This window comes from Cnephaeus nilssonii, assembly GCF_951640355.1.
Source record: "Cnephaeus nilssonii genome assembly, chromosome: X".
Lineage (NCBI taxonomy): Eukaryota > Metazoa > Chordata > Mammalia > Chiroptera > Vespertilionidae > Cnephaeus > Cnephaeus nilssonii.
The window spans coordinates 100,086,023-100,099,250 of NC_137071.1; the positions used below are offsets into that span (position 1 = coordinate 100,086,023).

At 37.2% G+C, this 13,228-nt stretch overlaps 1 protein-coding gene across 2 annotated transcripts in view; it reads left to right on the forward strand.

Annotated features, from left to right (window-relative positions):
- ATP11C (ATPase phospholipid transporting 11C (ATP11C blood group)) overlaps window positions 1-13,228 on the forward strand; it is a 235,943-nt gene that overhangs the window by 154,613 nt on the left and 68,102 nt on the right. For both annotated transcript variants that reach the window (XM_079765342.1, XM_079765343.1), the window contains exons 10-14: window positions 254-335; window positions 3,533-3,683; window positions 4,284-4,481; window positions 11,576-11,737; window positions 12,408-12,559. In XM_079765342.1, coding sequence (XP_079621468.1) covers window positions 254-335; window positions 3,533-3,683; window positions 4,284-4,481; window positions 11,576-11,737; window positions 12,408-12,559 — 745 coding nt within the window. The remainder of the gene's footprint in view (window positions 1-253; window positions 336-3,532; window positions 3,684-4,283; window positions 4,482-11,575; window positions 11,738-12,407; window positions 12,560-13,228) is intronic.

A 13,228-nucleotide genomic window follows, 5' to 3' on the forward strand; every position in this document is an offset into this window, starting at 1 on the left:
TTAAATTTTAACAGCAGATAACTGCCATTTAATCTAAGCCTGTTTTTAAGTGTTGGGAATTTATGAGATGGTAAACTAACTTGAAATATGATAAATAAATTATATAGAATTAAAATTAAGGATATATAAACTGGTGAATAGAAGAGGGTTTAAAATTCCTGCTTTTATAGGATGAAAAAAACACACACAATAGATCCAGTTGGATTAGGAGTTAGTTGTAACTTAGTCTTCATTTTATCCTGTTATTCCTTAGGAGTTGCTGTTTACACTGGGATGGAAACCAAAATGGCTTTGAACTACCAAGGGAAATCTCAGAAACGTTCTGCTGTTGAAAAGTTAGTATGCACTGCAGTTTCTTTAGTTGTTACTGAACTGAAATAGTTACTTCTCAGTATTCCAATAAGAACCATAATGAAAAAATAACATTGCAGCTACCATTTTGAGTACTTTTTATGTCCCAGAAACTGTGCTTAATGATTTGTATTTCTAACTAGAGGCCCAATGCACAAAGATTCATGCAAGAATGGGCCTTCCTTCCCCTGGCTGCTGGCAGCCTTCGCTCTGGCTGGAGCTGCCTTTCCGCTCTGAACTAGAGCTGCCTTTCTGCCTTCCCATGCTGCCCAGAGGCCCAGAGTGGCTTGGGTGATGCGGGACACAAGCGTTCTGCCCCCAGCCGCTCGGCGCCTGCATATGCAAATTAACCTGTCATCTTTGTTGGGTTAATTTGCATACTCCTGATTGGGTGGTGGGTGTTGCAAAGGTATGGTCAATTAGCATGTTACTCTTATTTTTTTTAATTTATTTTTTATTGCTTTTTAAATTTTTTTTTACGTATGTGTCCTTATTCCCCCATTACCCCCCACCCCCCACTCATGCCCGACCCCCCTGTTGTTTGTGTCCATTGATTAGGCTCATATGCATGCACACAAGTCCCTTGGTTGATCTCTCCCCCTTACTCCCACCGACCCCCACCTTCCCTGAGGTTTGACGTTCTGATCAATGTTTCTCAGTCTCTGGATCTGTTCTTGTTCATCAGTCTATGCCATTCATTATATTCCACAAATGAGTGAGATCAAGTGATATTTATCTTTCTCTGCCTGGCTTATTTCACTTAGCATAATGCTCTCCATCTCCATCCATGTTGTTGCAAATGGTAGGAACTCCTTTTTACCACAGCGTAGTATTCCATTGTGTAGATGTACCACAGTTTTTTAATCCACTCATCTGCTGATGGGTACTTAAGCTGTTTCCAAATCTTAGCTATGGTGAATTGTACTGCTATGAACATAGGGGTGCATATATCCTTTCTGATCCATGTTTCTATTTTCTTGGGATATATTCCTAGAAGTGGGATCACTGCGTCAAATGGGAGTTCCATTTTTAGTTTTTTGAGGAAACTCCATACTGTTCTCCACAGTGGCTACACCAGTCTGCATTCCCACCAACAGTGCACGAGGGTTCCTTTTTCTCCACATTCTCGCCAACACTTGTCATTTGTTGATTTGTTGATGATAGCCATTCTGACAGGTGTGAGATGGTACCGCATTGTTGTTTTGATTTGCATCTCTCTGATGATTAGTGACTTTGAGCATGTTTTCATATGTCTCTTGGCCTTCCTTCTGTCTTCTTTCAAAAAGTGTCTATTTAGATCAGTTGCCCATTTTTTGATTGGGTTGTTTATGTTCTTTTTGTTAAGTTGTATGAGTTCTCTGTAACTGTTGGAGATTAAACCCTTATCGTTGATGTCATTGGCAAATATGTTCTCCCATGCAGTGGGCTTTCTTGTTGTTTTATTGATGGTTTCCTTTGCTGTGCAAAAGCTTTTTATTTTGATTTAGTCCCATTTGTTTATTTTCTCTTTAGTTTCCATTGCCCTAGAAGTATCAGTGAAGAAGTTCCTTCGGCATATGTCTGAGATTTTGCTGCCTGTGGATTCTCTAGTATTTTTATGGTTTTGCGTTTTATGTTTAAGTCCTTTATCCATTTTGAGTTTATTTTTGTGTATGGTATAAGTTGGTGATCTAGTTTCATTTTTTTGCATGTATCTGTCCAATTTTCCCAACACCATTTATTGAAGAGACTGTCTTGACTCCATTGTATGTTCATGCCTTCTTTCTCAAATATTAGTTGGGCATAGTGGTTTGGATCGATTTCTGAGTTCTCTGTTCTATTCCATTGATCTATATGTCTGTTCTTGTGCCAGTACCAGGCTGTTTTAAGAACAGTGGCTTTGTAATACAGCTTGATATCTGGTATTGAGATCCCACCTACTTTGTTCTTCTTTCTTAGGATTGCTGCGGCTATTTGGGGTCTTTTTTTAATCCAGATGAATTTTTGGAGAGTTCTTTCTAGGTCTGTGAAATATGCCGTTGGTATTTTAATGGGAAGTGCATTGAATTTATAGATTGCTTTGGGTAGTATGGACATTTTGATGATGTTGATTCTACCAATCCATGAACATGGTATGTTCTTCCATCTGTTTATGTCTTCCTTTATCTCTTTTTTCAGTGTCGTATAGTTTTCCACGAATAAGTCTTTTACCTCCTTAGTTAAGTTTATTCCTTGGTATCTTAATTTTTTTGTTGTGATGTTAAATGGGATTGCTTTTTTTAGTCTCTCTTTCTGTAAGTTCACTATTGGTGTATAGAAATGCCATAGATTTCTTGGCATTAATTTTGTATCCTGCAACATTGCCAAATTCATTTATTAAGTCTAATAATTTTTTGATGGGGTCTTTAGGGTTTTCTATGTACAATATCATGTCATCTGCCAATAAGGACAGTTTTACTTCTTTTTTTCCAATTTGGATGCCTTTTATTTCTTCTTGTTGTTTGATAGCAATGGCTAGTACTTTTAGATTTTGGTTGAAGTATAAATTTATTTCCTTTGCTTCTAGATAATGGTTTGGGGTCCTATAGTTGCTATATGTAAGGAGGTTCTACAACATAGATCATAGTTTCCAGGCAAATGTTGAAGTGGTACCTGGTAGACCTTCAAGCCATTTGCCACTGACATGGACCTAGCTATTGTTGGCATGGATATCCAGTACATCAGTGACACCCTCTTCATAGCTCTACTTTCAGACTAAAAGAGTCTGCATTAAGCTTGAGGATTTCACATTTGCTTTCCCACCCTCTACTCCAGATCTTCAGGATTAAGGGAAACAGAGACAACCTACTCCTTCTGTAAGGTAATGGTGTGTTTGCACCATTACCAATGAATAGGTAATATTGTGTTTGCGTTTGTGTGTCCTGTCACTTACTTTATAGATCCTTATTAAAGGTTTGTTAAGCTAGTCAGCCATTGCACTTTGGGGAGCATTGGTGACAAACAAGTTAGGACTGGCTCTTCCATTTTACCACTTGAGAGTAACACTTCGCAGTGATAATCAAGGTTCATTCATACATACAGGCCTGTGCTGTGGTAACACATCATACGCAGGAGAAGCTTTAGAAGATTGGATGATTTAAGTTATACCTGGTTGATATCTTAAGTAATTAGATGGTCTTTTAATCCATGTCTTATTTTTCAGGTCCATTAATCTCTTCTTGATTGTGTATTTATTTATCTTACTGACCAAAGCTGCAACATGCACTATTCTAAAGTATATTTGGCAAAATACCCCATATAATGATGAACCTTGGTATAACCAAAAGACCCAGAAGGAGCGGGATACTTTGAAGGTAATTTGTTTTATGCTAAAAATTTTAACTAGCACCTTGTTATCACACCACCCTTGATTCAAATGCTGCTCAAATTAATGATGCCTTTTGTTGGTTTCTGGGTTCCCTCTTGGTTGTATGGTAACCCTAAGCCATTACATGGTTTAAAAGTTTTAGAGTTTTGTTTTATTTTAATTTGGGCTTCTATGCTTGTTTTTAGCTCTTTACTTAAGAGTTTTAAACAATTGGGCAAGAAGCTGGCATATAAATATAGTAGGAGCTTGTGATATATCATGCAAGGAGCATAATAAATGCCTACATAGAAACTTTGATTCTATATTCCTAGCTTGGGGTAGGAGGTGCACACAACATAAGGAAGTGAAGAAGTATGGAGTCAAAAGATACATTCACTGAAGAATAATGACAAAATTGAGGGTGTTTTCACATACTGTGATAATAAGTTTGACCAATGATATAGTGTCTTTGGCAAGTTTTTTTCAGTGTAGCAAGAGAGTGCTTTCAGCATCGAAATAAAAAGATAGAAACTGAACTAGTTCTTTATATTACACTTGTTTAATGGGAGTACATTTAATTAGCATGAACTTTTTTTTGTTGTTTTAGGTTTTGAAAATGTTCACCGACTTCCTATCATTTATGGTTCTGTTCAACTTTATCATTCCTGTCTCCATGTATGTCACAGTAGAAATGCAGAAATTCTTGGGCTCCTTCTTTATTTCATGGGATAAGGACTTTTATGATGAAGAAATTAATGAAGGAGCCCTGGTTAACACATCAGACCTTAATGAAGAACTTGGTCAGGTTAGAACTTATTTTTACTTAAAATAAATTAATATAGTTAAAATATATTTTCTTGTAGTCTGGATTACCAATGTATATGACCATATCATGTTTGGAAATGTGAATCAAGACAAAAAATATATACAGATATACCTTGAAGGCAAGCAATGTTTCCATAGCTATCGCATCAGTTATTTTGCTGGCATTTTGGAGCAAGATCCCAATATGTATTGAATTTGAATGTTACAGAAATTCTCTTTAAAAGTTGATGTTGTTAGATTATGGATTATTGCTTTGGAACAGGAAACATGTGGTCTTCATCACCAACTATAACTATTTGGGGATATAATATGGGGTAGCAAATAAAACTATTTTGTAAATGCATTTTGTTCCATAAACTAGATTGAGCAGAGTTGTCCTGTTGATATTTTCTTAGAATATTTCTGGTCAGATGGATATAGACCTAGAAAGCAGTTGTTTATTCCAGTTCAAAATTTTGAATGAAGGGAAAATGTGAAGGCATGCACTCCTCAAAATGTTTCTTGCTCTATATACCAATGTAGCTCAAGTTTTTATCTTGTTTCTAATTCAAGTGCATCTGTTTTCCAATGCAGTGAAATCTAGTTGTAATTCTTCAAGTGATGACTTCCTAGGTGCTTTTCTTATCAATATTGAGAGAGTTTTTCCCTTTGTCTGAATTTATTGTGCGTTGTGTAATTTTCGCAAACTGAGGAAATTTTTTGGCTTCATTTAATTCTCATATTTAGAATGTCAGGGATGTGGAAATGTCATTTCTGTGACTGAGGGATGCAAATTCAGTTAATGAAACTGTGTGGGTGAAACAGGTCCTCAGACTTGTTTTGAATGGTGCTAATTTGCATCTACATCTCTAAACTCTTACTGAATTTAGTACTCCTCCACCCGTCCCCCATCTCTTATTTCTATTGTTTACACAACCTTTACCTAAATCAAAGTACCCTGTTGACATCTATAAACACAAGGTTGAAAGAACTCTCCAGATTTCGTTGAAACCTGACTTTGGGACTCCAGGATCCCAAACCATGGAATCTGCATCCCACAGTGATACTTAGTCACCAAGGATACAACAAGAAATAAATGAATGAATACTTTTCCCTTAGATATTGTTCCCAGAAGATTCTTTTGTGAGTTCAGCTGGGAAGTTTTCATTCAGGGACAGAACTATATGAGTAGAACTACTCTAGTCCCTATAAAAGGCATAAATTTGCAGCATTTTTTCATGAAAAACAAAAATTAAGTTATAAAAATTAAGTCACCTCTGCTGAATTTTTCCCTGACAGGTGATTTAGTTGAGTAGTTCCAGTGCCTGGCTGTGTAGATTAACGTACCCAAAGATGAACTTGGCTAGCTAGCCCTAGGCTTTACAAATAAAGCAGACAACCTTCCACATGTGATACTTAATGCTCACCAGAGACAGGCAAGATATCCAGACCATGTTCCACTTGATGATACTCTTATGTCTTTCATATCTGCACCTCAGCAGATTCTATGTTACCTATGGGAATGTAATCCCTATCATTTAGACTGAATTCACACTGCAGAAAGTAAAGTGAGGATTTGGGGAATGATCTGATAAATTTGATAAGTGAAAAGAAACTACAGTCATCCACATTTCATCCACTACTTCTTTCTCCAACCAAAACCTGCTTTTCTGGGTGTGATTGTCATTTAGTTAATATAGCCAGACCATCACCTCAATTTATACAGAGAAAAACCAACTTGCCATCATTGTCAGGTTATATATGTAGAAACTACCCAAATGAAAATGCAAATAAGTCTTGAAATAGCTTCTTAGGTCATTTAGCTTTCAATGGAATGGTACACACAAAATGAAATATAACCAGTTTCCTCTTTGATGAGTCATAATTTAAGATATATAGGGCTTTTATGTTACTAAAAGCAGTGTCAATTAGTTCTCATCAATGTCATTGCAAACACTTGCTTAACAACTCTTTTAAAATGACCTACATGGTATTTTTAAAAGTGGGAAGATATGTTTAGGGCAGTGTTTGACTTGAGAAACAAAAAGAAGTAGACTGCTCACTCAGTTTAGTTGGAAATGGATGGGGTCTTTTGATTAGACATCAATCTTTTAGACAACCAAATGGTTTCTACCTATCTTGAAGAAACAAAACCAAACCATGGGGATAGCCTCCTTCTTTCTAACCCCTCCCAGTCTTTTAGCTATGCTTAATGTTGTGTCTGAGTATATACTCTGATTCCAGCAATTTAGTCCAGTGGTATGTATTGAACTTCTGTGTATGTAGTATATATTCTTGGTACTGAGGTTACTATTATAAAGTAAACAAGAAACCCTCAAGTTTTTCACCATTTAGTTGGGGAAATACACATATCAATGTGATCATGATAATTCAGAAAAATTAGGGAATGTGGGATGATGGAAAGAGTCCAGTACTGTGTAATTATGCTCAAGTCAACAGCAATGGCAATCAACATCTATATAACACATCATAGTTTACAAACATAGTTGTTGCTGAGCTTTATTTTGTAATTTTTACAGCCTTGTGCAACAGATTTAGTTATTTAAGGTTCATATATAAAGTTCAGAGAGATTAAGAGATTTTCCCCCAAGGTCACAAAGCTAGTAGGTGCTGGAGCCAAGACTCCATTCCAAGTGTTCCATTATGTTGAATGATGTGAATATTGTTGACCAATTTTGAACTATGCAATAGGTAATTTTGTATGTTCAACCTTAAGTTCAGGGTTCTTTCTACTTTAGAACACCTATCTCACTTTAGGTCTTTTATCCATAATGTGGTTGGTTTGAGCCTGTTGATAGAGAGGGGCCTTTTTTTATCTGTTTTAAACCCACCATTAAAGAGGAAGAGGCTGTTGTGAGTCAGGCAAGCAGCAGGCTCTTACTCTTTAGCCCTCTCTCACTTAAATATGAGAATACATACTTTTAAATAACAGCCAAGCCTCTCCTCCCCCTTTTCTGAGTATATGGCATGTATTAGATCAGTGATTCTCAAAGTAGGATCCAGGAACCAGCAGCATTAACATCACCTGATAAATTACTAGAAATTCACATTAACTGACCCTGCCCCAGAGCTACTAAATTAGAAACTTTGGGGATAGAGCCCACCGATCTGAGTTTCAGTGAGTCCTCCAAGTAAGTGTGATGCACACTACAGTTTGATAATTACTATATTAGAGTATAGTTTGTTTGTCTATACCTGTAAGAATAATTTTATGCAGAGCCATACTACACAACCTATTATATATCGGCAAACAATTGCACTTTATATTTTTAAAACTACCACCTTTGACACTCATAAAAGATTCTTAATGGGTTAATTAATTCCCACCCTAGTCCAGGAGGTGCTACAACATCTCCCCTTTATAAAGTAAACAATAAACCCTCAAGTTTTTCACCATTTAGTTGGACAACCTTTAGGGGAAAATGAAGGTTAATAATTTTGATCAGAAAATAAAGCCCCATAGATTTTCATTTAACTAGAAAAACTCTAACAACACAGGAATAATACCATTTGGATTAATTCAAAGAGATAATTCAAACTTGGCCAGCTAAGAGGACAAAAAGGAAAATTGGAAGGCCATATTTGTACCATGCTGCTACTGTGAAAAGCTTTGAAAAATAGAGAGCAACTGTTGCTGGAGTTCATCTCTTTCTGCCTTACATAATAGAAACCTTAATCTTGTGCTTATTGATTGTTCCTGTCAGCCCATAATTTTAACTATTTAAGGATAAATTGCCAAAAGGAGATAAAATTGTGGGTTTCAAAAGGCCAGATGGTATAAATAGAAGATAAAAACTGAGATAAAATGGAAATGCTCAATATGGCTTATTTAACATGGAAATTTTACATCGTAGATTATTTTTTCCGTAATTTATGAAATTATGGGAGAAACCAAGATGGCGGCATAAGGTATATACCTGTACATGCTGCCTCTCGCAACACAAAACTACAACTAAAAGACAAAATGGCTATCATCCAGAATCACGGGAAAGATGACTGAGTAGTTCTACAACTAGAAGGAAAGAAAAAAGCGCATTGAGACTGGGTAGGAGGTGCAGAGGCACGGAAAAGCAGAGGTACGGAGGAGCTCGAACCGGGCTGGCAACTGGGTGTGCTGTTTTTTTCAATCGGGAGGGAGATACAAGCTCCAGACTGCTCTGAACTCCAGTTTCCGGTGAGACTGTGGGGACCCAGACGACTATGGGAAGAAACTGGACTGTCTGGCATTGGGTCGGAAAGTGAGGTGGCTTTCTCACAGAGGTGCTTTCAGGAATCATTGTTACTGCGTGGGGGTGCGGGATGCTGAGATGCGGAGACTGGCAGCCATCGCTGTTTGCTCCGCCCTGGTGACTCCCTGAGACCCTGCCCCACCCAATTTACAACCCCACCCAAGCTGTGCGCAGCGGCTTTTGCATATGAATGGCCTGTCCTATCGCACCCTAACTTAACAAACTGCAGCTGGGTCAGAGAGCTCCAAAATTTCCAAACCCCAAACAAAGAGAAGAAATCTGCAGATTTCGCTGTAGCTCCTGCTGGATGGCCTCAGACAGTGGTTGATTTTGCACCTCCTTGGAGATTCAGGAGCCAGTGTACCTAGTGTTCAGTGTGAGACAATACCAGATTGCAACTCCTCACATCCATAAGTGGCAGACTCAGTGAGCACCAAAGCCCCACTGAAGTAAGTCCTGCCCCATAAGGGTGTCTCCAGCACAGCAGTTCTTCCATTATAGACACAGCAGGTCCTCACAGCCAATTGGCCTGGAAGTCAATTCCTCCCAGTGATACCAACAACAATCAAGGGTTAACTACAACAAGACTGTGCACCCAGCCCACAAAGGGGTGCACCAAGGGTGTCCACCTTAGGTGATTGGGGAGGCTGAGCCACTGGGCCCTATAGGACACCTACCACACAAGGCCATTCTATCAACACCGGGAAGCAGCCAAAATGCGGAGACAAAGAAACATGTCATGAATGAAAGAAATGGAGGAAAGCAAACTACTGGATATAGAGCTCAAAACCACAGTTATAAGGTTACTCAAGAATCTTCTAGAAACCTTCGAGGAACTTAGTGAGACTTTCAAGGATCTTAATGAGAATGCCAAAAAAATGGAAAAGCACCAGTCAGAAATTAAGCATACACTGTCTGAAATAAAGAATAATATACAGAAATTCAACAATAGACCAGAGGATCCCAAGAATCAAGTCAAAGATTTGAAATATGAGGAAGCAAAAAATACCCAATCAGAATAGCAAAAAGAAAAAATAATCCAAAAATATTAAGATAGTGTAAGGAGCCTCTTGGACAACTTCAAACGTACCAACATTGGATTTATGGGGGTGCCAGAAGAAGAGAGAGAGCAAGATATCAAAAACCTATTAGAAGAAATAATGACAGAAAACGTCCCCTACCTGGTGAAAGAAATAGACTTACAAGTCCAGACAGCGTAGAGAACCCCAAACAAGAGGAATCCAAAGAGGACCACACCAAGACACATAATTAAAATGCCAAGGGCAAAAGACAAAGAGAGAATCTTAAAAGCAGCAAGAGAAAAACAGTTAGTTACATACAAGGGAGTACCCATATGACTATCAGCTGATTTCTCAACAGAAACTATGCAGGCCAGAAGGGAGTGGCAAGAAATATTCAAAGTGATGAACAGCAAGAACCTACAACCAAGATTACCCAGCAATGCTATCTTTTGGAATTGAAGGTCAGATAAAGAGCTTCACAGACAAGAAAAAGCTAAAGGAGTTTAGCACCACCAAACCTTTATTATATGGAATGCTGAAGGATATTCTTTAAGAAGAGAAAGAAGAAGAAAAAGGTAAAGATAAAAATGATGAACAACAAAGTGACAACAAATACATATCTATCAACAAGTGAATCTAAAAATCAAGTGAATAAAAAATCTGATGAACAGAATAAACTGGTGAATATAATAGAATCAGGGGCATAGAAAGGGAGTGAAGTGACAATTCTCAGGGGGAAAGGGGCGTGAGGGGTGCGGGAAGAGATTGGAGAAAAATCTTACACCTATGGATGAGGACAGTGGCGGAGGGTAAGGGCATGGGGTGGGTGGGGGACCGGGTGGAGGGGAGCTATGGGGGAACAAAGAGGAACATCTGTAATAATCTGAACAATAAAGATATATTTAAAAAGAAAAAAAAAAGTATGCTTATATTATCCCTTAGCCTATCATAAAACTGCTTTTTTTAGTTTGGAACCTTTTTTCAGACATATCTGAAAATATTTAAAATTGGTTTTGATCATTATTGACTTACTGTGTACTATCTATATTCTGTAATTCTTTATATGAAACTGCATTTCACTTCAATCCAATATATTTATAGAATATTTTACTTTTTAAGGAAAAGTTTTATATCCCAGTTTAAGTTCCTATCGTGTGTGTGTGTGTGTGTGTGTGTGGGGGGGGGGGGGGGGGGGTTGCGCCTGCATTCACATAAAATAAGTGGCCAGTATATTCTTGTTTCCCTCTTGGAAAATTGATCTTCTTATGTAACTTTTTTTCTTTTTAATTCTTACTGGGGAATATTTTTTCCATTGCTTTTTAGAGAGAGTGGAAGGAAGGGATAGAGGGGGAAGGAGAGAGAAATATCGATGTGAGAGACACATTGATTGGAGCCGGGGATCAAACCTGCAACTGAAGTATTTGCCCTTGACCAGGAATTTAACCCGCAGCCCTGAGCTGCATGGGTCAATGCTCTAACCACTGAGCCAACTGCCAGGGCTTTTCAGTAACTTCTTTGCATAAAAAAGATTAGGTGTAAAATTGAAGGGTTCTTACTTTGATAAAATAGCCCCATTCTTCCTTCCTATTAATCTTCTATATTTTAATAGGTCTACTTTAGAAATATGATACTTTTTCAGTGTCTTAAAATACTCTTTTGTTTCTCATTCATTTTATAATGCTGCTTCTGTAATTACCTTACATCTGACAAGAAGTCTTAGAAAAGATATTTTATAAGGGTGACAAAATTGCTCTGCCTTACACCCACTAAAAATTAATCACACTGAACAAAGTTAAAATGTATGTTTGTGTCCTTGTTTTTAGGTGGATTATGTATTTACAGATAAAACTGGAACACTCACTGAAAACAGCATGGAATTCATTGAATGCTGCATAGATGGGCACAAGTATAAAGGTGTAACTCAGGAAACTAATGGACTCTCTCAAACTGATGGACCCTTAACATATTTTGATAAAGCAGATAAGGTGGCATTTTCTGCATTGTCATTTTACTTTGAGAAATCATTCTATGTATGCATGTGTTAACCCTGCATAGTAGAAATGAATTTTAGCTTATGACAGACTTTTGAATAACCATTTGTTTCTTCTCTCATTTCACCTTTCTTGTTTTACTAACAACTCTGGAATTTGTAAACAAGTAGAAAGAATTATGGGAAATTGCATTGGATAAAATTTCACTTCCCTGTCTGTGTGATCATAAATATTTTGTGCTTTGTCTTTAAGATATGAGCTCTTCCGAGAATGATATCTATTCAAATCATTCTAGTCCCTGGAGTGTCTAGGCATTAAATGAAACAGAGTCTCCCTGCGCCTGAGCTATTGTCAGATTGTGAATTAGATACTGAATGAATTCTTTTAGGCAAGAAAAAGTCACCGCTTGGGTATTAGGTAGTACTACACTAACCTGAATGAGTTAACACAGCCCCTACGGTATGTTAGCTGAGAACCAGGAATGCTGTTAGGAACTAGGAAGATAGCTCAGTCGAGTATTAAGAATTTATAAATTTCTGCTACCTCAGTTTGCTGGAGGTAATAACTTTCTCTCACATTAATATTTTTTTTCTGTTCATGGACTAGTTACCAAGTGATCAATGTGAAAATCATATAGTCATTTTTTATTGTTACTGTTTAACAGAATCGAGAAGAGCTCTTTCTGCGTGCCTTGTGTTTATGCCATACTGTAGAAATTAAAGTAAATGATGCTGTTGATGGACCTACAGAATCAGCTGAATTAACCTATGTGGCCTCTTCACCAGATGAAATAGCTTTGGTGAAAGGAGCTAAAAAGTAAGCACATGAATGCATTCTACAGGTCTGCTCTAGAGTGTCATACCTATGGTTAACAATACAGTATTTTAGTATCACAGGTGTTTGCTTGCATGTGTCCAAACTCATCAAATTGCATACATTAAATATGTGGAGTTCTGCATATATCAGTTATACCTCAATAAAGCTGTTTTAAAACCCTGAGATAAGTTGTTGAGAAATACATTAGCATTTTTGAAGAGTGGAAAAAAAATGAAGCACTTCCTAGTCTTGAGAAAGTGAAATCACAGGACAGGAGTTATTTCTTTTTCTCTGTTTGCTTCAGTAACCTTATCTTGTAAAAATACATATTCTTTAGTAAAAAGTCAGACTCCTTAATCTGAAAGTTTAGGAAAAAATTCCCTAACCAATTAAGAGCAGAAAGAAAATAGTAATACATAGGTGTAACTTGTATTAGTATTTATGCATACCATCCAGAAGTCTAAATGTTCATGTTATATTTTGTATATAACAATGGCCACTTTTTGTACAACATGTTATTTCTGAAAGTGCTCCCAGCAATTTTTACATCATTTGGTAAAGATAGTCCAGTTTGACCCATGAGGGCCAAGATAATTAAGTGACTAAAAGGTCACGCAGTGTGTTACATAATTGGATTTACAAATTGCCTCTTTTTTGGTTACAATTTGT